The sequence below is a fragment of the Neodiprion lecontei genome, chromosome 2, assembly GCF_021901455.1.
Source record: "Neodiprion lecontei isolate iyNeoLeco1 chromosome 2, iyNeoLeco1.1, whole genome shotgun sequence".
NCBI lineage: Eukaryota > Metazoa > Arthropoda > Insecta > Hymenoptera > Diprionidae > Neodiprion > Neodiprion lecontei.
Window position 1 is genome coordinate 3,415,376 of NC_060261.1, and position 25,310 is coordinate 3,440,685.

Below are 25,310 nucleotides of genomic sequence, written 5' to 3' on the forward strand. Positions count from 1 at the left end.
TTCACCTCGCAAAAATACACCAGAAATGCGTCTGACTTATTGGGTTCTGGCATTTTTCAAGGTGGTCTGTATTCGAGCCATATATATGCAAAGTCTTGTCATATAATTTATAAAAGTAATTAGATATAGCATTTCAGACGGGTAATTACGTCATGACGATTCTTGCTTAAAAAAAATTATATGACATTTTAAAACTTCCTCAAAATTACCATTCAAGTTCATGAGATAAGTTCAGAAATGTACAAATCATCGAAGATTAACTTTCCTTCTTATGATTATTGAATAGTTCTGCATTTAAATATTCGCAGAAGTGATAATGACGATGCAGATTGTTGATGAAATCTATTTATTTAGGGTTTCTAGAAGGTAAACAACACTGCATAGTAAATTATAATAAATATGCAATGAATTTGCATGTGCGAACTGAGATAGAACCTATGTATATTTACACGTGACGAATTTGATTTAAAATTCATTCTAAGAACTACAGAATACTAAGGCCAGATATTTTATGTTCAGTTATTAAAAATTATAACAATACCTTACACATTAAAGCATACTATTATAAATTCCCGTATAATCTACTACACAAGATGACCATGTCACATAACGTTAAAAAGTTCAAATTAGTTCTGAGAATGTTTTTACGCTAATTTTCAATCATAAATTTACTCATTATTGTTTACTTTTCCCCCTTATAATCTATAAATGTTATTTATTTATTCCCCTATTATAGAACTTTTCAAAAACCACTGCATTAAACATTTTAATTTACGAGATGTAGTAAGTCCGTTTGCTCATGAAGTCGTATGAGTAAGTTTCTGACTCCATGTAATGTTTTACCTCTTACGATCGTTAGATCCACTGCGGTGTGAACGTGAGCGTCTCCCACGGCTGTCACTCCTTGAACGTCTAGATCTGAAACATATGTTTTCCCCATACAGCGAATTAGTCACACCGCAAAATACAAATTTATCAAACATTGAAAAGAAATCATATCATCAGTTAATACGCTTCCCGAGTATTATCACGATGTTTTCGAAAAAGGAGCCATCTTGCGAGGCTCAACTTTAAAAAAAACAACTTTCAGCTCGGCCTTTACATTTCATCACAAATTATTCGTTCATCAGAAACAGATAATAATGCAATACTTCCTAAGTCAACCCTCCTCACCTTTTGCCGCGGCTACGGCTCCTGGACCTTGACCGTCGTCTATCCCGACGGGCACGTTCGCGGTCGCGATCGCGATCTCGATCGCGTTCTCTGTATCCAGTACTCAGCCCACCACGACTTCGATCCCTGTCCCGATCCTCACGTTCCCTGTCCCGCTGTCTGTCTCTGTCCATCATAGTCTCTCTTTTTTCCTTGCGCCTATCCTCGACAGTTTTTTCAAGCTCGGCAAGTTTTTCCCTTATCTTGATGAAGCCCAAATGGAGTTTTCCACCAAAGTGATCGGCCAGTCGTCTATCGTTGTCATGTATGCCAAGGTATGCACTGCAGACTTCACAGACTCTTAATTTTTGCTGCTGGTAGCTCGAAGCTGGCATGCTATTTCGGTATTCTTGTTCAGCCTCGTTTTTTTTCTTTCTCAACTCATCAATTTCACCCATAAGCTTCATAGATTCTTCTACAAACCCTTCCTCGCCAAGCTGCTCTGCCTTGGCAAGTTTTTTACCAATTTCTTCCGCAAGAACGTGAACGTTGTTAGCTTTTGCTGCAACCTCTGCACTCAACTCTTCTTGAGTCTCTGCAAGACGTTGCTTAGCTTGTTCAGTTCGTCGGTCACAATCAGCAATGAAATTTTGAAGGTGTTCCATTGCCTACGAAATGAAAACGTAAGTCGCTAATTAAAAATTAAAAAATTAAAACGTAAATTTGTAATATTATTGGCAATAGTAAAAGCTACGGAAATAATGCTTGAACTTGAAATCTTGATCAGAAGTTTTATTTTGTTTGACCTCGTATAATAGATTTCTCGTTTTTAACTTACGTCGATATCATAAAAATGATCTCTTTTCTTCTGTGCAGCTTCGTAGTCGGCCCGCAGAGCCAGGTCGTGAATCTGAGGGCATTCGCCCAAGTCCATGCGCTGCGATTTACAAATTATAATAAATTAATGACCTTCTTAAGTGAGACTCCCCTTTGACAATTCCTAAATATTACCACCATCCCAAGAACTGTTACATACTTCTCATTTCATATGAATAAGATCGTCGGTAACAATGATATATTTGTCTGTACAAAATTACAGGAAGTCTACCATCTTTATTATTTTTTCGTCAGTTCACTTTTTTTAAGTTAATTTAAGTGCGAGCCTGTCTTTCAATTTATCAAGATCCGGTCAAACACAGTGTTCCATAACGGTCAAACTGCTAGATACGCTATCAAAAAATATACATTTAGGAACTGATGCTTTCACATATATTTATATAATTTCTATAGTTAGATATTTTGTTGATTTCACTTACAGAGCGGCAACACCTCTCCGCCTGACGCGACAATGCGATGGCAACGACGCTACAATCAGCACACACCTTAATTTACATATTCTGTTCTATGACACAACTTAATAACTTATTATGTTAACTATTAAACGAAATATTATGAAAATAGTGATTTGAATAATTTGCATTTTACTTATTTAGAAATCGAGTTGAATACGTACATCCGGTGATGAGGGGAATTTTGTAACAGCTGTGTCGTGCGATCCTGCCTATAATTGAGTCCTTCCTTCGATCTTTCACGCATGTTACAAATTGCCAAAATTAAGTGTGAAATTGAGAAAATCAAAAGCTAGATTGACATATCGTTGCAAACGGAAGCAAAATCCTTTAGTAAAACAATCACATATTCTAATCAAAAAGTCTTGTTAGTCAAAATAGAACCTAATGCAAAAAATCGTAATCGCAAAGGACATCATTTCACGATACTATATTACACAATCTAAAACTGATGAAAATATTATTGAAACAAATGAATGTTGTGCTCATCCTAATTCGGGCAATTAGTAAGTTCAGACAGCCTTACTTACAGATCTGTCCTTCGTTTCCTGTCCCCAATCCAAAAAAAGGGAAACTACTTTGTTCACGCATACTCACAGAAAACTTTTGGCCTATTATCCATTATTGACGAATATATTCATGACAAAATGATAATTATATCAAGAATCCTTTCATGAATACTACTCACCAAAGCGAACTAAGTGAACAGGCCTCTGGCGGTTTGGGCAAATATATTTCTAAACCCCGGCACACAGCCTCACAACTGGGCCGAGGCTTTGAATAGGTAGTTTTTAATTAAGTTATTATTTATTACGTAAAATATCTCAATGGTAATACGTACGTCTTCTTTTGTTTTCAGTACTTACAGTAACGCGCGTGTGATAGTGAGACAAACAACAATATGATTGGACAATATTCGCAACAATATTGTACATTGGATTGGTTTTGCATTTTTCAGACTCTCTGGAAATAGAACTGCAGTCGCATCGGTATTAGTGAATTCAGTAACCTTCTTGTGATTGGGTTGTTTGTTTTTAATGTTTTTTTCTCACATATACATATAATACCCTACAACTAGTAATAACACAAATGCCCCATACCAACTTGTGTTACAACTTTTTCACGCATATTAGGTACAAGAACATACTCTAACAGACTTATCTGTATTGAATAAAGTTAGAAAATTTTTTACATCAAATTATTCAGCCGAACAAAGTCTAGAAGCTATGCAATTGGAAACTTAGCTATTGCCTGTCAATGAAACAAAATTTGCTGCGTAAAACCATAGCTGTGTTTGCTTTCATACTTCTAGACTTCGTAACAATCAATTGATGAATAAAGATGATGAAAATTATACAGGAAAGATTTCAGGATTCTTGTAAATTGTCAGTAATTAGCGGTTTTGTCTCAAGATGACATAGTACATTACTGTATTGTTATGTTACTGCCATTTACATTTGTTTCACGAAGGAAATGGGATTCATTATTACTTGTAATTGAATGCAAAAAGAGGAACAAAATACTGAATGTGGATGAGTTGTCTATAACAAATAGACATAAACTTCACGATCATTGTTATGAGAATGTAAATGGTCGAGTACAATCTGATGAGTCTGTATTTAATGGGAAACGATAAGATATCTTGTAAATCAACATTGTGAAAAATTATTACACAGTAACGAAACTTGATTTATAAGTGTGCTGGAGACTAAATGTCGTTTAGTACATTCATATCTATGATACGAGCTCACATTGCATCGAACTATTATTCAATAAGATTATTATGAAAGAAGTACAAGTGCCGATCTCTTCCATCGATAGCGTACACATTTTAAATCTGTATTTAAGAAGTACAATGTCACGTCGCGTAATAATATTAATTAAAATACTTAAGAAGTAGAAGAGAGTAAACAAAAATATTTTTAAAAAAAGAGGAGGAAAAGGAATTTTTGTTTCTACAGTATACTCACTGTCGATGAAAGTATCTCGTGCGGGCAGCAGGCGAGGAGGAAGCTCTTGCAGACCTTCGGATCCGAATATTTAACTTGAAATTTGTTATTCTCACCTAAAAATATTGAATAATTGCGGTTCTTTAGAATCTAGGCCAATTGATTAACAATACACGAGTCACTTGATGTTATGTCGCGGTCGATATCACTAGGTCACCATCTTGTTCCAGCGTTGGCAAAGAACGCTTATTTATACGATTGTTCAATCGATGCCCCCGTAATTTTTTATACAAAATAACTCACCGTTTCGTCCTGTCCCCATCAGTTGATCGAGCATAGCTCGCATTTGATCGTGAGCTGTCATTTTCGCCGATTATTTTCCTCTTTACGGCACTCTCCGTTTAACCGTGAGCCAGCCTCTATTTGCAGTCCACTGCCTCTATCACAAATCACAAACTCTCTACACATCCATGTCACATACGTGTAGATATAGGCTGGCACGGTGTATAGGCGGGCTGTGAACCGGGTTGTTACCAGCTTCCAGATAAAAAATATTCCGATGCCGCCCCCTGGAAGATCCCTAGAACCGACCGAAGTAGCCACGGAGTAGAAAACCAACAGACGCAACCTGTGTCAAATTTTGCGCAGTAAAGTGAAGCTTAGGGAACGTCCCGATATTAGCTCCCAATGCTGACAACAGTCCTTTATCTCTTTCGCGCTGCCGAGTTCGTGACTGGCTCTGCCTTTGTCTTAGAGAGTTTGTAGCGCTGCCAGCTATTTTCGGAACGCATCCTTCGGACGGAGATGAAAGTAGTCATTTTTTTCGAACGCATCATTCCGTTTAAAATGCGGAGTACCTAATTTTGTTGGTTTAGGAACATTATTGGGGGCGGCGAGGAAATTGCTGTTCAGCAGGAAATAATGTCGATGATGGTTTTATAAAACAAGAGGGATTGTGGAGAGGAAAATATTTCGAAAATATTATGAATATCAGAATTAAGAGGTCGTAGCTGGTTATAATTATGTTGATAGTATTCAGCTAATTTTACTTATTGTATGGTAAGTCGCACACTTGTATCGACAAAATAAAACTGCTATATTTACACAGATTGTATATAACCCTTTTACTTTCTGTCAATATGTCAAATTGCCAAAAAATCATTTTTGTAACCGTACAACTATTCCGTCTGCTTATTGTGAACACCTTCATTGAAAACAATTTTGACCCTAAGTCGCATATTGAATCCCATTACGTACCGTATTTTTTTTTGTTCAGTATTACATGAATATCATTTTGACAGCGATTAAGGTTGACACCAAGCTTGCCTTGCTCAATTATCTCTCTGTTAGTTAAAATAATCTGATGATGAACTAATGTCGCAAATTTACATTTGCATCTGTATGATTATAACTTACTTCCAGATCAATATTTAATGTACGAAGAGACACGGCACATAATTACCAAGGGCGGCATGTTTGTGAGAGTTTTTAACGCAACTCTAACGTGGGATGAATGAGGAAGAATTATTGAAGCGGTCAGCTGCAGAGCGGGATAGAATTTTCAGCTGCTATGACCGAGGTAGAGAAAGCGGAGCTCAAATTGACCCTTGGGAAGATCCGGGCTTTGAAGTTTATCACACAACGGATAGATATGGATTCATACAGTAAATATCAGTCTTATCTTCATCCTTCTTTTACCACCTGTGAACAGAACATTCATTAATCCATGTATCGTTATTAAAGCGACAAGCGGTTACCACAGAAAGTGGATCCGAACGAAGTTAAATTACGGCACGTTGAAATGGAGAGGATAAAAAAATGGATAAAAATGCTACGCCAATGGGAAAGTCCCGCAACTGTCGACAAATTACGCCGTAGGATATACAAGGGCATTCCAAATAGTCTCAGAGGTCAAGTATGGATTAAACTTCTTGGTGTTCAAAATCTGAAGCAGCAGCATGCCGGAAAATATGACGAGATGCTCCAGCTCGCTCGCCAGTGGTCCACAGAAATAAGACAAATTGATGCTGACGTCGCTAGACAGTACAGAGACCATATCAATTACAGGTAAAAAAATTCAGTAAGTCAATTATTAAAAAACGGGATAGCATAATTATTTATTCTTTCGAAATATTTTTTTAGGGAAAGATATAGCATTACACAAAGATCCATGTTCTACGTCTTAGCCGCTTACAGCATGTATAACATGGAGGTCGGTTACTGCCAGGGTATGTCTGTATTGGCAGGCCTTCTGCTGTTGTACATGAATGAGGAAGATGCTTTTTGGGGGCTATCTGTACTTCTTGCAGACAAAAAGTACAGCATGCATGGTAAGAGATACTAGTTTATTCCATTCATGCTATACTGTTGCAACATCACAAACCGAGTTCTTTAACAATGATTATCTTGTATTATTCATTGCAGGATTTTACGTCGATGGGTTTCCGAAGCTAAATCGGTTTATTGAACACCACGATAAGATTATGTCTAAATTTTTACCGAAGCTTAAGCGCAAGCTTGATAAATGCGGCTGCGATTCTATACTGTATGCTCTGAAATGGTTCTTTGTTATTTTTCAAGAAAGGGTAAGACTTTATTTACACAATAACAAGGAACGTGTTCTGATTTGAAACTTTCTTTTGGAGAAGAAACTAATGTTGTATTTTTTTTTTGTTCAGACTCCGGTCAGTCTTGGTCTTCGAATATGGGATGTATTTTTACTGGATGGTGACCGTATTTTGCCACCAATGGCCTACTCAGTAATGAAACTTCACAAACGTTACCTGATGCCCATGGAAAGTCTTGATGAATTTTGTGGCTACCTTCAGATGAAATTGGAAAAAAACTTTGGTTTTGATGATGACACAGTAATCAACGCTATGGAACGCAACATGGAGGAACTAAAACGAGCTAAACTAGATTACCCCGGTCCACCTCTGCCACATGAACTACCAAGGCATCCATTTGGCATATTCAAAGAACCCTCCTTTTCCAGCAAGGTGAGATTTGGACAAGGACATCTGCCATTTTACTTTACTGTACATAAATTATTTATATAAAAAATCTGTCAATATATTTGTCATTGAGAAGAAAAAATTTTAATACCTATCAGTAACGTTGAATGTTATCAGTAACTAAAATTCTTAAATGATGATTGCGTTTCCAGGTAGGGAGAAGGAGTGAAGAGTTTAGCGAAGCTCAACATGTCATGCGGGAGTCTGTGGCACAGCGTAGGGACGTTGCAAGTTCAGAGGGAACCAGAGAAAATTCAACCCCGGTTGACCCTGCTGGTTGCGGTGGCCTTGGGGGTGAGTTTACAGACAGTGAAAGTGTGATATACAGTAGTACCAATCCCAGTATAATTTACTCAACGCGTGGTAGTACCAGCGGAGAAGACGAGACTGACGATGATCTAGATTCAGATGAGGAAATGGTCATTTATAATACAAGATTATAGAAACCACACGTTCATACAGTAGAAAAGTCTCTTACAAAGAATAAACACGTACTATCTATAAAGTTGCTCGAAATACTGAATCTAAATTTTATTAGTTAGAAATTACAGGATACGGCTTATCCTATTTTTTACACGTCTTGCCAACTTGGTGACTCAACATATTACTTAATTTTCTGTTGACTAACAAACTACTATAAAAATTCCTTTATACTGTATCTGTAACACTCATGCATATTGAATATGTAGTAAAAAAGGTAAATTAAGAGATAATTGTATTCAGTAAGTGATGAATCACATTACTATGTTACGGGGCTGAAATCTCTTAACACGCAAACGTGCTTCCTCTTGCCATGAAATATAATATTAAAATTTTCTTTCTAAAAACTTTTTCTTAGCCAATTCTTTTGCTATTCTAATCATTAATATGACGTGGATATGGGCAAACTATATGATTTGCTTACTGTCTAGTCGATATATGTTTAACATTGTTATATTAGAATTACTAGTTCGTAACTTCAATTATAATCATAAGTTTTAGATGAATATAAACATCCAAACCAACTTATCACTGTTTCCGTTATTCTTATGATCACGTAAAATCGTCACTTGACCTAATTTTGGAAGCAATTTTAGTAATATCTCTAAAAAAATTATGTCATTTTGTTCAATTAATCGCCCTCTAGTTGGCAGATTACTAATTATCATACTAATATAATCGAATCATCGAGTCTTGAACATTTTTCTTTTGTGAAACTATCTTCACTCAAACTCGTAGGTCAAGGTTTAAATATCATACTCATCAATACTCCATCCTCGCAGTATTATCATACTTACAGATAAGTATATATATATATATATATCAACACGATATGTGGATTGTAACTTTGATAAACTTCATACATTTGATACATATATTTCCAATATAGTCACAAAAAGACGTTACAAGTACAATCGTCCAATTTGGAAGATATTTAAAAACCTGAATAATTTTTCAAGTAACATCAAACTGTAGCTTAGCATGGGTCAACACATTTTCATGCAGAAAAAACAGCTTCATAATATCGTAACTTCAAAGTGCGTTCCTTCGTCAGTATGTACTTGATCACTTTTTGCAATCTTCAACACCTGTAGACACCTAAACTTTCCTGCAGTGAAGATATGTAGGCTATTATTATTGTGTCGAATTATTTTCTTTATGAACTGTACATGTAATGGGAGGGGGTCTGATTGGTGATGTGATGAAAATTAGCAAACCATGGTATTTTTGTCGTAACGTTCCTCAAAACTATTATGTAACGTGTAAATATTCGAAAAAGCAATGACAAATCAGACTGTAGTATTGAATAAACACAACTTGAAAATACTCTATTACGTAATAATATGCATAGGTAGTATAATGTTTTTTTCTTGTGTGTTTTTAGTTGTCGTTTTTTTTTTTCCAATGGTACAAAATAATCCTGATTCATATTTTATGTGGTTCCTGCTATGCCTCCAATTAAAATCCCAAATGGGAAGGCTGTATACATCAATTTTTTTTCCAGTGTTCAAAGTCATACCAATTCTACATAGCCATAAAAAAAACAAATCAAAGAATAAATACTTGTATGAAGATTTAAGGCGTGGATATCCGTTATTCAGTGTTAGATATGTCTTTCAAAGCGAGACCTTCCATCGTATTGTAAACATGAATACTACGCATATTTGCATGCGCATTATTTTCTAAAGTTTCTCTTGCAAACAAACAATTAAAAGACGTTAATAATTTTGGTAAAATACTCATCATTTATGGCTACGATAGAACTTGATTTTATAATTACCTAATATCCGAATTAGCCTACAGTTTACTTTTATTCCATTATTATGTAATTTATACTCAGTTCGTAATAAATATCTAATTGTTAACAATAATAATAAACAAAGAAATATCCACTTTAATAGAATTTCTGTTTTAATTTCCTTGCATGTCCTATTAAGTTGCACAAATTTCCTACATTATCATTTTCACCTCGGTGTTATTTTCTTGTTGTGCTCCTTGCAGGAATACTTTCGTTTAGTTAGTGTTAAAACGTCGAAATATCGCTCATTAAGTCTCCCATCATCACTTGGTACTTAAAATTATATTTTCTTCTTTCATTTAAACTCTGACTATCGTATATTATTTTATTTCTTCAACACTAATTGTGTTAGAACCATTCTGCAACGAACGTAGATATTGATTATTGGCAAAAAACTACTTCTCAACATGTAAATATATAAACGTTTACCTTCTCTCAGTTTATTTTATCACTAAAGCACAGCACCAAATCAACGCTGATATTACTTTTCTCATATCGATTCTTATCACTTTGGACTAAACTGTTTAATCCATTTGATAGCAGATGTAAAATTGAAGAGTAAAAGAAGATTCAAGGGACGGTGCATGACTTTACCCAATTCGCATATCCCTCCACCATTATTGGATAATCATTTGTCGCACGAGAACCTTCTCCATCGGTTAATTTCCACTCCTGGCACAACAGATTTACACGCTCAGCATAGAAATCTGATGTCTGCATAATTATGATATCTGATCTCTTGAAATTCCTCCTTGAATTGATGGACTTGAACAATAAAGTTATGGCCTTTGATCAATTAACTTTGTGTAATACGATAGAAAAAGCAAAGATAAGCTGACAAATGTTTTTTTGGTCATTAATTTCAATATGGGTGAATTGTCCCTTTCTACAGGAAGCAAGTTTTCGTTTGACCCAAGCATGGATGACGGAGGCTCACCCAATGGATCGCGCCGTTCGTTAGCTGATACTTCCGTTACATCGACGGCGGATCTATCGGTATTCAGTTCGGCAACTCGCTCCCAAGCCCTAGATAATAGCCTCGATACTCAGAGCAACGTTTCAGATGGTAGCTCGGGGAGCGGAGGCTTACCTACACCGAGAGCAACTCCTCATCAGCCAAGTCCTGACGTTGTAAGAATCTATGTACCGTATACACCTCCATCCCCAGCTTCGTACAAAGATGATCTTCCTCGTACGCTGCCTCGATCGTTAGAAACTAATAAAATTCGTATACGTGTTGATCCTGATCAAACGCCTATAGTTGAAAATCTGAAACCCTTTACTTTGGAAAGTCCAGAACTTGAGCTGGACTTGAAGTAACGTAATTGTCCAACTTTGTTCTTAATATTAAGTGTTCTATAATATATGGTATATAACATTGAACATAGTGTCGTTGGAATATTAAAATTATTGAAAATTAAAGCAAAAAGGAAGGAACAAAAAAGACTAGAAATACGAAAAAGATATTGGATATATTGTAACATAGACGATCGCGAGATACTGTTGAATAAATATTATTATAGTATTATTATTTTATAGCTACATGAGAAAGAATCGTGACAACATTATACTGCAACGTTCCAAAGTTTAGTCAGGATAAAATTGACTAATCGGCGTGAATAATTACCTTGAATTATATTATACCTGCATATTGAAATTTAACAATCTGTTCTAATCGTCGCAATGATTCTGTGTGGATGGAAATTACAATGTACTATATTGAGACAGTCAGAGTCAGATCAAAACGTGAATGCAAGTTAATTGGTACGATCAAATTGCAATAAGAATCAAATGTATTAAAGAATGGAGAGAAAAAATTTAAATTCAATATGAATGATGTTAAATAAGACTAACTATATCGCATACATTTAAAGTGCATTTAAGAATCTCCACTTTAGAAAAATGTACCCCACAGACATGGTTTTCCAACAATTTAAAGTTCATTCTTGCCACTGAGTAATGAAACGGGAACTAGATCTGAAATTAGATAAGACGTAATAGATCCTACAAATTAATATTTTATTTTTATACTTGTCTGGTTTACTTATCATTTAGTTTTGCGTTTTTTCTTCAAAGTTCCAGTAGTTATCGTCTGGCGCAGAAGCATACTTTCAACTCAATCTGTTACAGACGAATCTGTGCAAACAGACACGTAGGTTTATTTACTTCTAATTCTTTTTTTATCCGTTACAAGCTAATATAAAAAACAGAGTATAAAAATAATTCAAAAAATGTTTTCCAAGCCAGCAAGCATTAATATCGTAATACTGATATAAATTCAAAGATTAATCATATATCTACTATTTAAGAAATGAAAATAAAAAAATGTTCAAATATACTTACTCTACGGTAAAAGTAGATACTACTCAGAAATACTTTAACTTCCGTTTGAAGCGCCTTTTTTACGCTTCTTCGATTGAATAAACTTATGATATTTTGTTAGCAAAAGATACGTGTAAATAATAGGGACATATATACATATATACAGGGTGTCCCTAAATTGCCTCCCACGGACTAGCCAGCATGATACCTCGTTAAAATCCAACCGAGAATTTCTTTTTCTGAAGCTCGTCCGACGCATAGTTTTTGAATTATAAGCGATAGCGCTAGGCCAATTAGAGTGCACCATTTCATCTAGATTTGCCGCCACGGAAATTGCTGTTTTGTTCGACTGGGTAAATTATTATTATTCGTTTACGAATTAAATATCGGCACTTCCCCTCTCTCGCTGCTGTACCCCTTATGCTTGAGGATGCGCTTCTGTTTACTCACACAAGTGTGCGCCCATGAATGTGCGGCCAGCAGCGTGTCCGCGGCAACAATACCGAGGTTAGCGCCCGAGAAGGGGTACAACAGGGAGAGAGGGGAGGTGCCAATATTTAATTCGTAAACGAATAATAATAATTCACCCAGCCGAACAAAACAGCAATTTCCGTGGCGGCAAATCTAGATGAAATGGTGCACTCTGATTGGCCTAGCGCTATCGCTTATAATTCAAAAACTATGCGTCGGACGAGCTTCCGGAAAAGAAATTCTCGGTTGGATTTTAACGAGGTATCATGCTGGCTAGTCCGTGGGAGGCAATTTAGGGACACCCTGTATATATATGTATGTATGTATGTTTCGTTTCCTTTTTTTTTTTTTTGTACCAGTTCCGATTCGTCACTATGTGAAACCCATTAACAGCTGATTATTACTCGATATTCGATTTGAATATGTGTTAGATATTATGAAATATAAATTCATCCTTCTCTGATAGCAATAGCAATAAATAGATCAATGTATAAGACTCTATCTTTATGTCGACACGGTTAATAAACTAAGAAATTAGTCTCGTGTTTTACTGCAAAAATTGCACATGTACTAGCTCATATTTAATATAGATACAATACTGGAGTGTAGTTGATAATTCTTGTACATGTATCTCGGCGAATATTCATCGTTTCTTTTCTACCCCGATACCGTCGTATACTCTTTTCCTTGATGGTACAATTGAGCTCTATTCCTGATTGTCATGAAAGATTATAAACTTTAAACGTAATTGTATTATGTTGCGGATATTAACACTGTACAGAATAAAAAAAAACACAAAAACCAAAAATATCCGACACCTAGGATTGAAAGATGTCAACAAATTATCATATCGAAAGCTCTGAATAGACAATAACAAAGGTAGCATTCTAATAGAGTCTTTAAAAATAGATCGACGTACTGAGAACACACAGTTTTTACGTTTGTCAAGTATTTAGCCAGGTAATGCTTTTCGCTGCTACTAGAATATTCTGTTGCACAGACAACATGGTAGGTACATGAAATTTTTTTGGCCTAAAATTTCAGCTTTTGATGTTAATTCATCGATATCAATTATATGTACGGATAATTCATGCATTTATGTACATATGTAATGTATGCATATGAACACACAATTCTTGCATATTACAACAATATTCCACGATATATTCGATATTGGTATCAATACTGTGTTGTTACAACTGCAAGATATTGTCAGATCTGATTTTAAAGTTACATAAACATCGTAAAAAAAAAGATTTTTCGTTTTATTTTGCCTAATTAAAAATTGTCTTTCATCGATTCACATATGTACTTTTTTAGTATGTTCATATCTTAAAATCATTGCTCAATATTCGTCGCTATATATTTTTACAGATAAACGTAGAAGAAATCGTGGCTCGACCAGTAGGGAAATTTCATTAATTAACTTTCCGACTAGACAATGATTTAGTTTTTATACAACTTCTAGTATTTTTTACGCATTTTCTGATCTCCGAATTCATTATTTTCATACAGAAATTTAACCCACGTGAATCTTATCAAACCACTGTATATTGTACTTTGAAAAGCTTAGGCAATAAAGATTAACCAATTTTTATAAATGTTTAGTATATAGAATATAGATATAACCAGATACCTATAATAAAATGCTTTTGAGTATGGCGATAAATTATTACTTACAATTAATTACTCGTTAAACTAGGAAGAAAAATATGTTATACATTATGTATAAAGAAGAATTTAATGTTTTCGAATGCTTTAAAAAGTATATAATTAATTATTGACTTGTCGCTAATTTTGTTCCACACTTGGAAGAAGAAAATTTAACAAGAAATAATATAAAATTGAAGGAAAAGAATATGCAAAATTTGTATTACATATACACACAAATATTTTGCTCGAGAAAATGTATCATTCAAATTATTATTTTGTTTAAGTGAAGAAATGTTGAATAAAGTAGTAGGATAAGCTTTTTTAATAAAAGAAATTGTTCAGTTTAAATCCCTTCTATTTCCTCCTGCCCCTCGTTTAAACAAATTGGTCAATCAGTAAGAGCCGCGAAAATTAAGAAATCTTTATTAAGACTGTTCCTTTTGTGTATCAAAAAATTTTGTTTAAGTTTCTACAGATTTTTAATAGACTCTCTTTACTTGAAATGCTCCTATTTTATACAGGTTTCACCTAACACTGTAGAACTGGGAAAAACAACTGTATAAAATGGTTATTGTTGATTTAAAGAGATACCTAATATATTTGTCTAATAAATATATGAACATTACAGCATAACATACACAAAATTCCTCACTATACAATAATTTCAAGTCAATGTCAGGCAGTTCCGAATAATTTTTCTTAAAATATGTTACTGACATTTCAATATCCAGTACATCTATCACTGCACATTTTATGAGTGAAAATTATCCTTATTTACATATACCGCAGTTCCATTTATAATTATAAATGGTCCAGTATAATAGCGCCATAAAACGCTATTACCACGTTTTAGCTGGTTATTTGCAGCTAGGTGAGCCCAACAATGTATCCAGCTTCCATAGAGCGGCATTTGCGGTGGGTAACCAGCCGCCAATCTGATCATAACAAAAGTAGTAATGAAACTGAACGAATCCGTATTTACTGTTGTAAACGGCTAAGATTATATTTAATTAGCAGTAATACTATAGGTATGCGATGTAAATCATCCCTACTTACCCACAATCATTTACGGCCATACAGTGGGAAACAACCAAGAATGGGTACGTTATGGCACTTGCAACAAACTGCGGAGCAACATGAAAATATAAATTTTATTTAAAGTGCACTACTGTGATGATTTTAAATTATTTTCATCAAGAAGAAGGTGGTACATATACCGTCATGCTTGCTGCAGTGTAGCTTCGCATTTCTCTATCCTGAATAATGTACTTGTTAATAGCGTAGGTAGCCGTGCTAGCCAGTATTAGCGATGCAATATTTCCAATTAGACGCGGCACCAAGCCAGCAAAGTAGCCAGATATTCCGTTCTGTCTGTAGATCTGAATTATAGACCTCACCAGTCCACTGTAAAGTAATTCAATGATCACCAAATGTACAAAACATCGTATGGATTTGTCGTTGTATTTGTTGGAAACATGACCGAATATTCTGAATTGCTGACGAACTATCGTTGGTAGTAAAAATGCTTTGTGATTATGTTTTTCAGGCTTGTTGCTGATCCTCTTAGAACTTACTTATACTTAGTTTCACCTCCAACAAACTGTGCCATCATTCTGAGTGTAATTACGTCGAAGGGATGACTAACGACAATGGCAGCTATTCTACTGGCCAAGTCTCGAAGAAGTTCGTTGATGCACCTAATTCGCCTATAAAAAACAATTACCTCGTCAGAAAAATATAGATACATAGAAGTATCAAGGATCTGATTTAATATGACATATTCTGAAACATAGCGGTACCTCTCATTGTCCGATAAATCATCTTCATCTATCTGCTTATCAGGTTCGTTAGCGAATGTTATATTCTCAGAAGTCTTCTGAAATGCAAGGGCACTGATGGCATTTGCACAGAGCTTGGGAACGAGTCCGCGATAACAACCAGCATAACCATCAACAGTCTTGATGTATTTAACTGCAAAGGTACAATAATTAAATTAGGGACGAACAGTAGGTGACCGATATTATTGATTGTAAAAGTTGTCAGTGGCTTAGGTTGATGCAATTTGGAATGGTATAAATAATAAAATAAACAAAACGTGTGTTATGATAATTTGCAGCGATACACACCATATTGGAAAATGTTGGGCAGTGCTAGCGCTGGTTTGCCAAAAACAGTGATCGTTGGTCGAGGTGGAATAGGTTCGTAGCCAATCTGCAATAAGGGTTAATTTGTTTGCAGGATGATTTGTAGAGTATGAAAAACAGCGTTAACCTGTAAAGGAAATCAATTCAACCCCCGTAATTGTCGGCGTACCTGTATCAAAACTTTGGCATATTCTAAAGGGTGCGATGCGGTGTTTACTAATATTCGTAATGCTATATTTGACCATATCGTCTCCTCTTTGAAATTAGACATCTTATTTGTATTATCTACTCTGTTTCTCCAATTCCTTATCTTCCGTCCGGTTTTTAACCGTGTCCGTCTGGTCTTATCAGAAAATTAAATTTTATCTAGAAATTCGGAAGAGGGCGCGACGACGCTTTGAAGCTGGCAAGAGTCTCGCCCGCATCTCTGGATATAAATCGTTAGAAGGAGATAAATTCAGCGAGGTCATATCAAGTGCAAGAGAGATACTGGATCTTATTTTACACCCGTAATAGTGGATCTGACGGCGTTTTAAATTGGCTGCGTTCAGTATGTTTTCCCTAGCTTTTCGCCATTGCTGAAGTGGTTAAAGACTAGGACAATCGCACTCTATGCAGCCAATGGTGCGTTCCGAAATTAACTCCTCAGTACTGTCAACCTTCATTTATCACTTTTGCGCTGTCGAGCTTGTGAGTAACTCTGCCTCTGTTTTATGGAGTTTTTAGCGCTGCTAGGTAGTTTTGGAACGCACGCCAGCAGTGCTGCGAGTTGGAGACGCTGTAAGCGGATCCTGTAGGTTGCTTAGTATAAAAAAATCCCGCCACTTACTAAATGCACTTTTTGTAAATTTTTACTTATTGTAAGATTATTATAATACTATCACAGTTACAATGCGGTAAAAATAAAGCATTTGCTCGTGATCACTGCGTACAAGTTTGACGTTGAATATAGAATGAGTGGGAAAGAAGCTTTAGTTTTCGTCTAACTAAAAGTTAGTCGCCGGTAAACCAAGAGGCGTATGCGAGTCATGAATGACATTTTTCCTACGGTAATTTTCGATAATCGCGATTATCGCGATCGCCAGTTAAGCGCAACTGGAATCAGGAATAGTGCACGACGTCTAGTGGTGGTCTTTCTGCTCTTCTGTTAAAAAGTGACGTTTTCGAGCTGACTGTTCTGCAAAAGTAAATATGAAATAATGTATATTCAGGGTCTGTAACGGTGCAACGAACGTGTATTACCCAGTACCACATTTCGGTGTAAATGTTATCGCGATATTACTACCGTTTACAAAGACGTGTTACACGCTCATTTCTATCGTTTCAGCAGCGTGTTATTAATGCAAATGATCCAATTTCAATCGCATTACTTCTTTCCACGATAATCGACGAATATCAGACGATCTTATCAAAGTTGATGTAGCAAGAACGAAATCATCAACAATGTTCTGGACGAATAATTATGTATCATCACCTCACATCGATGCCTTGCTCAACAAAGAGGTAATATCTACCTCTGCGTTCTCCAGTTATATTTTCTAGTGAGCCTGGACGATACTTCAAAAAAATTTTTGTCGCATTCATGATAAATTTGTCATGATCTCTTTAAGGAGAGTCTCCTATTATTGCAGGAAAGTTTCCTCCAAGATCCAGGAAGTTGACGCACTTCTGTAATCAATTGAAAAGAAAAATAATCGTGTATCGTCTGATAATTCTAAAATTTTACAAATATCTTCTCGTTCTGATTTCAGAATGTTACACTTCACGAGTTAATGGATGAAGAAGATATCTTGCAAGAATGTAAAAGCCAGAATAAAAAGCTCGTTGAATAGTAAGTGTCCATTTTAATTGTAATTTCTTAACATTACATGCACATTAGGGTGGTCCTTAAAAAGGGTATTTCTGAATTTCTATGCTCCCAACAGCCTAAGCACTTCCATATCGATCACAAAAAATTGACAGCCCTCAATTGCGATCCTAAAGTTTGTCCCACGGCGGCCAAAGTTTTTACATCTAAATAACATGTAAGTTTTTCGTCTTCATGTTCATTTATATGTTACTCGGCTGCATCTTATGCTATCGCTTCGTAATTAGGCTGGATTTGCACATAAATATATGACGGTTCAAGAACGGTCAAGATACCATGGACACTTTTAAAGAACATATATTTATGTGCAAATCCAGCCTAATTACGAAGCGATAGCATAAAATGCAGCCGAGTAATATATAAATGAACATGAAGACGAAAAACTTACATGTTATTTGAATGTAAAAACTTTGGCCGCCGTGGGACAAACTTTAGGATTGCAATTGAGGACTGTCAATTTTTTGTGATTTTTTTTTATCGATATGGAAGTGCTTAGGCCGTTGGGAACATAGAAATTCGGAAATGACCTTTTTAAGGACCACCCATGCACATGCATGTGAGTTTCAGTACATCTACGTTTTTCAGTATTTGAGAATCTAGCACCAAAATATCTGATTTGGACTTTGATCTTTCAGTCTGACAAGACCTGAAGTAATGGAGGAGTTAGTAATATTAACAACGAAGGAACCTTCTCTAGAAGTAGAAGAGCGCTGGCGGTATAAATATCCAAACGTTGCTTGTGAGCTGCTTACTTGCGACGTGCCTATGCTTAATGAAAAGCTAGCAGGTATTGAGTTAGAATTTGGCATGGTATTTGAAATCTAGACAGGATGAATAATAATTCAAAAACAGAGTTAATTGTCAAAAATATTCGTGGTTTAAATGTGTTTTATTGTTTCAGGAGATGAATCGTTACTTACTAAGCTCTATTCGTTTATAGACACAGAACCGCCGCTCAATCCCTTGTTGGCATCGTTTTTCAGCAAGACAATAGGTGTTCTTGTAGCGCGAAAGAGTGATCAAGTAAATATTACGTATTTATATACATGCGCTCCCGTACCAAATGGGTAACAATGCTCGCTAGCTTTCCAGTCCAACTGCTTTCAGACTTTGCCCCCTATCAGACGATATCACATCACAACTTCAACATGCACAAAAAAATCCGTCCAAAGATACTCAATCTCTTTAATCATAATCAGTCGTTCCTTATATCCAGTCTTAAACGGAAGAAATATCGTCTCCTTTAATCTTGTTGCTTACAGGTGACTTGAATCAGCTCTGTTTTTTGGTATTTTACTTGAAGATGAAATGCTGAATTGCTGCTACGCTTGACTATGATTAAAAAAAATAGGTTTTTGCCAGTCTTCATATACTACTTAAAAATAATACGAGATTTTTCTCTCTTCCTCTCCTTTCCTTATTTTTCATCTTTATCCTTCTTCCACTTCCTATCTATTCCACCAGCATTGGTACTCCTATCAGTTCACATGCTTACAGGTTCTGGAGTTTCTTAAAAGCCGACAGCATTGTGTGGATCTGCTTTTACAGCATTTAGAAACTTCGGCTATAATGGATTTGGTGCTGAAACTTGTGACACAAGTTGAGGGCAGTGAAATGAGACAAAATATACTTAACGTAAGAGTTTCTTTGTCGCATTCACTTTCAATCTATAAATACATACATCGTTATTTCAGTTCTTATTTACAAAACGTAGAAACTTGATGAACATGACTCAACTTATTTATTACAACTGCTCAAGCTTGAATATTTCGTTAACAGTGGCTTGATGGGCAACACTTGGTCGAAAGATTAGTGAAATTGTTATCACCGACATTAGAGATTGGCAGACATGCCAATGCCGCACAATTACTGTGCGACATGATCAAGGCTGGTAGGGAAAATTGCTTAGCAACGACTGAGCGCAGTGATCCAGATCCTATCCTGAATAGATTGGAATCGTAAGTACCATGAAGCGCGATTGAAAATCCTGAACGAAATCATTTCAGAAAAAATGTGAAACATCGATCAACTTCCGATAATTATCAAAAATAGTTAATAATTATGTTGGAGTAAGTATCCCACAACAATTCACCTCTGATAATTTTTTATTTCCATTCTCAACACAGAACTGAAACCGTTAGTCTATTACTGGAAACGATACTGTCTGGAGAAAAATCTGAGAGCAGTATCGTCGGTGGTATCGAGGTGCTTTTGGTGCTATTGGGACAAAGATCAAACAAGTATGTATGATCGATGTTCATTATATATCTACATGTGTAGACTGTGTCGAAGTAAGATACGCTCATCAAAAATGTAGCCAGATCTCATCTTAGGCTGTTTTCTATTCCAGCGCTCTGAATGTAATGGACAATCATGGTAACGGTGCTGGCGAAGATTCCAACGACAATGAGCAGCGCATTAAAATCACAGTTGCGACACTGCCGTACCTTGGACAGCTACACAACTTACTTACAGAGCCTCCACATGTAAGTATAGTATGAATAATATAATACAACAAATCAGACACAAATTTTTTTTATAGCAATTGTAATTCCACTTAATATATTGATATTTTTGCATAGAAACCCGCGGTTAAAACTACAGCAGGTCGTTTGGAATTGCCACTTGGAAATACTCGACTTCACGTTGCAAAATTACTAGTTGCCCTCTTGTCTACGGAGAATGCTCAAGTTCGTGAGACATTAGCTGATTTAGGAACGTTTCAAGTTCTTTTGGTGAGTGCATATTGCGGTGTGATACCTTCTTCGAATTCAAGCATATTTATCGAAACTCAAGTATTTACTAATTTCATTTGTTTTATTCGTTTCGTAGGATTTATTTTTCAAATACGCGTACAATAATTTTTTGCACACGCAAGTTGAACAGTGTATAGCGCTGGCAATTAACACTGACGTCCAAGAAATGAACAACGTTATTTATGATCATGTAAGCAGATATGTAAAACATCGATATCCATTGTATTGTCACAAAAGCAACTTACACATAACTTGAAACTTTTTTATTTCCGTAGATATTTATAAAATGTAAAATAATTGAACGGATATTGGGAGCCTGGCAGGAAAATGAGACGAAACAGTAAGTTTTAATGGTTGTTCGGTGATCTACTCAAATTACAACCTGAACTAGATAAATAATGTATTATTTTTCTGTACTTCTCAAGAGGTGAAGAAAAGGGTATACGGCAAGGGTACATGGGCCATTTAATCAATATAGCGAACAATATTGTAACACAATGTGAAAAGAACAATATCCTGCAAAGTTTTTTGAAAACCAATCTATCCCCGGATTGTCTTACAAAATGGGAAGCACTAGCAATGAATCAGCTTGCCGATATCAACAAGATTCATAAAATATATCTGGTATTTATAACGCTCTAAATTTACTTTCTATGTGTACACATGTACGTATCTTGAGAAAAAATCAGACTGATTTGATTTAACATCTTATACTTCATGATATCATTATTTAAAGGGCGGACAGCAACAGCCATACATAACTAGTTCAGAAGAAAATAGTGATGATTATATCTCTTACCCTCACAGTGTTCATGTGCAACAGGTTGGTACTTCAAGGATTCATAAAAGTAATAGATTCGTTTACGAATTGCTTAAATGTTTCAGATGTACGATAACTATCAAACACAACAAATGACTTCCGAATTTATGGAGAGCTGTACGTTCAATGATGATAAACTCAACGACGGCGAAGAAACCCTTCAGTACGTACAGAGATTTACTTATGCAAATAGACGAATAACACAATAGGACCACTCACCAAAATACATTTTTTTTTTTTTTTTGTTGACAAGTTCGACGTTCAATCTTTCAAGATTCATTATTTGGAATCTCTGCCTGTCGTCGAAGTATAATAAGTTTTCCTTCCATTATTTTAGTAACTCCGTTGATGAAGTCCACTCCTTTGGGTTCAACCTAAATGAAGAAGACCTGGACAAAGGAGAAGAAATGTTCAACAAAGTGATTGAAAATTGAAATAAAATGAAAATAATTTTGAAAGATAAAATAAAATTGACAATGTTATCTTACGACTTTTAGGTATGCGAACAAAAGCAAAAAGCTGGACTTGATGAGAGCTGTGGCGTAGGAGAGTGGGGAGATGAAGGTGATCTCACCTTCCAGACTGTGATCGACAAGCGCAATTGGCCGTCTAAACAGCTGCGACAAAATTCCAACTCCTTTTCAGATGACGATGAAGACGAACCGCAGGATCTACATATGGAAGTTGACTCAACAGATCGTGAGTAGTACCTGAAAATATAAAATAAATTAGAGCATGAATAATTGTATTAAAAATAATGATTGATTACAGCATGGGATTCAGCACAGCATCGGTGCAGGGACCTAACGATACCGCCGAGCAATCCATGGGATGTAGTGAATCAAGAAGAAAGCGAACAAACAGGCTGGGCAAATTTTGATAACTTTGAAAGCACTTTAAATATAGATGAAAATGCTGGAACGATTAATAAGCCGACCGACGTAACGGAGAAAGTACAAAATATTACGGCTACTCCTATGGAAAAGGATATTTCATTAGAGCATACTATAGATACGAAAGCTGTAGGAGCAGGAGACACGCCCAAAACTGATGCTGTTGAAATCGCTACACCACCGTCAACAGAGGCTATTATCAATAACAAAGTTCAAAGTATTGATTCTATAAATACAGCTGACGATAATGCAAATCCCAATGAATTACTCGCAGACAGGTATTTACATAGATGTTTGATGCATTTGTTTTCCCCGATTTTTTTTTAAAGAATATTTCAGATGTGGTATTTGTCAATTGTATCTCAAAGCGAACAAGAAATAATAACGATTCATATTTCAGGACAACTTTGCCCGTCGTAGAAAGCAAAGTACTAGGCAAAGATGTCAAGAATATAGATGAACGCGAGGAAGGGGTGAAGACAGATAATGTAAAACAACCAACCGAAAATTCATGCACACCATCAGAAAAAGTAACCAATATATCAGAGGATCTAAAATAAAAAATATATTGTAGATTTGTAACAGCAATAGCGATGATGATCCATATCAGAATGACCTTACAATTTTCCGAAAATATGCCATTACTCTGATTAATTGATTAATTATTGATTGATTGATTAATTGATTGATTGATTGATTGATTCTATTAAATTTTATTTACGTTATTGAATTTTTGCAGCTGGGTAGTAAAGATTATTACGATGTTTTCTTTAGTACCATAAAATATTAATCGAATAAAATGGAACAGAATTTTATAATGCTCAACTTATTATAGCTGGTAAATAATAAAACTGTTCTCATATTATTATTATTATTATTATATATATATAAATGAACTACCTTCGTTGTATCCCAGCTGCTAGTGTTCATACATATGTATTAGTGAAAAAAAAAACTAAAAAAAAAAAGGAAAGAATAATTGAAATTACCTACTCACTGTATTTTATGCTATTGTTCACAGCCTCGTATATAAATTTTACATTATACATATAAGTGATGACTAAATATATACATTTTTTAAACGATTGTAACTAGAAAAGGTATCTATTATATCCACCCGTTATCGCCTGATAATTTTATACACTATAATATTATGCAAAAGTATGATGTACGCAGTTGGTTGTGCGTCTCTTCAATCTCTTTATTTTATTCTGAGCTAAGGTCTCTTCTGATCGCTAAAGTTGGCAATTGGTTCTACTGATTAAAAATTAATTTTAAACTTTAGTATTGTATTATACAGAATTGTGTAACATAATGTCGCCGTAGCGTAACAATGTAGAATATACCACAGCTGTGAGAGTTATATCTAAAAAGAAAAGTGTAAGCATCACTATGGTCCGATATTCTATTACATAGAATATATAGTGCTTTTGCTTTTCGATTTACGGAATCAAAGGCAATTTTTTTTAAATACAGTGCCTAGAAATCGGCTAAACATACATGTATTACCTTCAGAATAGTGATTTGAAGAAAAAATTCTGTATATTTTTATGTTGGTGAAGTGATTAAGTGTCTACAATGATCGACAATTTAAGAATTCCAATTTACACAAGTATAAAAACCTTTTTTTCATTCCATTTAAGATTCTGACAAAAAGAAAATAACTGCAATTATGGCAAATAAATAGTCGTTATTATAAATATCTCTTGTATTATAGCTACTGTTTATCAAGAATATTCTCCAGTTTCCATCCAAAATTCATCATTACTTAAAATCATTCAACTTACGCTAAGATGTCAAATAGACGTTATAATTACAACGTTTATTTGGTAACGTCTTACGTAAAGAATGATATTTAAACTTGTGAAGTTTTTACTGAAAGTATAATACAAAAATTAAAACATAAGGTAACAGATATCATGATAATAACTTTATTTAAAAACTGGATCTTAATCTACAGCAGCTAACGAGCAGTAGTAAGATATTATAATTAATACTTGTATTTACTATTTACCGCAAGACTTTCACATAAAATAAAGTCGAATTTGTAGTACTGTTAATTTTACCACTGCTACTTCACAGCCCTGAACATCCGCAGTATATCTCGACTGGCACGGTAAATATGTAATTGAGAGAAAGAAAAAAAAAATGTACAATACTTGTAACAACAAGTATATTCAAATAGCAAAGTAAGCTCAGCAAAAAATTTCAGCAATTATATAAGAAACTCGGAACAAAAGAGAAATGAACATGCGAAATCCGCGGTGTTTACTCGGTTTCACATAATTCTCTAAAAGCCGGTAAATTACTAAGCAATTTTTCTCAGACTTCAGCAATCACAGCAAAAGAAAGATATTCAATGTGTATTATACGTGTCAGGCATTTTCAGTTTTTAATGTAGCAGTTTATACGTGCAAACATGCGGTCGATTATTGTAATGAATTATTTCAACGGTAGCACGCAGTTTTAAACGATATCGATTCATAAGAATTAAGAGAGATTCAGATAATTACATTAGGATATCACCGAGCAACGACATAAAACGAGAATACAATGTTGGTACACTTTATTTATGTAATCACTAATAATTCATATAATATTGTACAAATTGTTACAATAAAGTATATATATTCCTGTAATTA

The 25,310-nt window shown here is 35.1% G+C and overlaps 4 protein-coding genes across 13 annotated transcripts; 2 read left to right on the forward strand and 2 right to left on the reverse strand.

The window, feature by feature from the left end:
- Positions 1-329: 329 nt before the first annotated feature.
- LOC107224474 (putative RNA-binding protein Luc7-like 2) lies at positions 330-4,936 on the reverse strand. Of its 5 annotated transcripts, XM_046730827.1 has the most exons (7): positions 4,754-4,781; positions 4,472-4,566; positions 2,666-3,476; positions 2,469-2,517; positions 1,991-2,089; positions 1,174-1,820; positions 330-918 (listed from the first exon to the last, which is right to left on the reverse strand). In XM_046730827.1, the coding sequence occupies exons 3-7, from the start codon at positions 2,746-2,748 to the stop codon at positions 840-842; spliced, it is 957 nt and encodes a 318-aa protein (XP_046586783.1). In that variant the 5' UTR covers positions 2,749-3,476; positions 4,472-4,566; positions 4,754-4,781; the 3' UTR covers positions 330-839. The 5 variants fall into 5 exon arrangements, with proteins under 5 accessions (XP_046586783.1, XP_015520033.1, XP_015520026.1 ...); XM_015664547.2 differs by lacking the exon at positions 4,754-4,781 and having other exon boundaries at positions 2,666-4,338; XM_015664540.2 differs by lacking the exons at positions 2,469-2,517; positions 2,666-3,476 and having other exon boundaries at positions 4,754-4,936.
- Positions 4,937-5,334: 398 nt separating this feature from the next.
- LOC107224553 (USP6 N-terminal-like protein) lies at positions 5,335-11,632 on the forward strand. Of its 2 annotated transcripts, XM_015664664.2 has the most exons (9): positions 5,335-5,509; positions 5,873-6,114; positions 6,194-6,517; positions 6,593-6,780; positions 6,875-7,035; positions 7,129-7,449; positions 7,617-7,758; positions 10,635-10,738; positions 10,806-11,012. In XM_015664664.2, exons 2-9 carry the CDS (start codon positions 5,960-5,962, stop codon positions 10,875-10,877), a joined length of 1,467 nt encoding a protein of 488 aa, XP_015520150.1. In that variant the 5' UTR covers positions 5,335-5,509; positions 5,873-5,959; the 3' UTR covers positions 10,878-11,012. The 2 variants fall into 2 exon arrangements, with proteins under 2 accessions (XP_015520150.1, XP_015520142.1); XM_015664656.2 differs by having other exon boundaries at positions 10,635-11,632.
- Positions 11,633-12,855: 1,223 nt separating this feature from the next.
- Positions 12,856-16,809, reverse strand: LOC107224362 (mitochondrial carrier homolog 2). The gene is made up of 7 exons (XM_015664389.2): positions 16,502-16,809; positions 16,315-16,399; positions 15,988-16,159; positions 15,763-15,894; positions 15,406-15,592; positions 15,245-15,312; positions 12,856-15,123 (listed from the first exon to the last, which is right to left on the reverse strand). The coding sequence occupies exons 1-7, from the start codon at positions 16,601-16,603 to the stop codon at positions 14,940-14,942; spliced, it is 930 nt and encodes a 309-aa protein (XP_015519875.1). The 5' UTR covers positions 16,604-16,809; the 3' UTR covers positions 12,856-14,939.
- Positions 16,810-17,385: 576 nt separating this feature from the next.
- On the forward strand, positions 17,386-25,307 carry LOC107224647 (serine/threonine-protein phosphatase 6 regulatory subunit 3). 5 transcript variants are annotated; one of them, XM_015664788.2, is made up of 19 exons: positions 17,386-17,517; positions 17,660-17,835; positions 18,084-18,163; positions 18,835-18,986; positions 19,101-19,222; positions 19,664-19,834; positions 19,979-20,157; positions 20,326-20,439; positions 20,550-20,685; positions 20,782-20,934; positions 21,032-21,145; positions 21,231-21,295; positions 21,381-21,579; positions 21,692-21,778; positions 21,841-21,938; positions 22,113-22,194; positions 22,273-22,474; positions 22,547-22,946; positions 23,069-25,307. In XM_015664788.2, the coding sequence occupies exons 2-19, from the start codon at positions 17,776-17,778 to the stop codon at positions 23,226-23,228; spliced, it is 2,574 nt and encodes an 857-aa protein (XP_015520274.1). In that variant the 5' UTR covers positions 17,386-17,517; positions 17,660-17,775; the 3' UTR covers positions 23,229-25,307. The 5 variants fall into 5 exon arrangements, with proteins under 5 accessions (XP_015520274.1, XP_046586779.1, XP_046586781.1 ...); XM_046730823.1 differs by having other exon boundaries at positions 19,697-19,834; XM_015664806.2 differs by having other exon boundaries at positions 17,404-17,517; positions 17,663-17,835.
- Positions 25,308-25,310: the final 3 nt, after the last annotated feature.

Excerpts from the sequence above, each read along its gene's own strand:
- LOC107224362 (XM_015664389.2), bottom strand. The coding sequence starts at position 16,603 with ATGTCTAATTTCAAAGAGGAGACGATATGGTCAAATATAGCATTACGA. Across the intron at positions 16,160-16,314 it reads GCCCAACATTTTCCAATATG|TTAAATACATCAAGACTGTT; the intron begins GTGTGTATCGCT and ends GTACCTTTGCAG. Across the intron at positions 15,313-15,405 it reads ACACTGCAGCAAGCATGACG|TTTGTTGCAAGTGCCATAAC; the intron begins GTATATGTACCA and ends GTTGCTCCGCAG.
- LOC107224553 (XM_015664656.2), top strand. The coding sequence starts at position 5,960 with ATGAATGAGGAAGAATTATTGAAGCGGTCAGCTGCAGAGCGGGATAGA. Across the intron at positions 6,781-6,874 it reads CAAAAAGTACAGCATGCATG|GATTTTACGTCGATGGGTTT; the intron begins GTAAGAGATACT and ends TATTCATTGCAG. Across the intron at positions 7,036-7,128 it reads TTGTTATTTTTCAAGAAAGG|ACTCCGGTCAGTCTTGGTCT; the intron begins GTAAGACTTTAT and ends TTTTTTGTTCAG.
- LOC107224474 (XM_015664540.2), bottom strand. The coding sequence starts at position 4,814 with ATGACAGCTCACGATCAAATGCGAGCTATGCTCGATCAACTGATGGGG. Across the intron at positions 4,567-4,753 it reads GATGGGGACAGGACGAAACG|GTGAGAATAACAAATTTCAA; the intron begins GTGAGTTATTTT and ends CAATATTTTTAG. Across the intron at positions 919-1,173 it reads AGCCGTAGCCGCGGCAAAAG|ATCTAGACGTTCAAGGAGTG; the intron begins GTGAGGAGGGTT and ends CATATGTTTCAG.
- LOC107224647 (XM_015664788.2), top strand. The coding sequence starts at position 17,776 with ATGTTCTGGACGAATAATTATGTATCATCACCTCACATCGATGCCTTG. Across the intron at positions 20,935-21,031 it reads GAACGTTTCAAGTTCTTTTG|GATTTATTTTTCAAATACGC; the intron begins GTGAGTGCATAT and ends TTCGTTTCGTAG. Across the intron at positions 22,195-22,272 it reads GAGAAGAAATGTTCAACAAA|GTATGCGAACAAAAGCAAAA; the intron begins GTGATTGAAAAT and ends TACGACTTTTAG.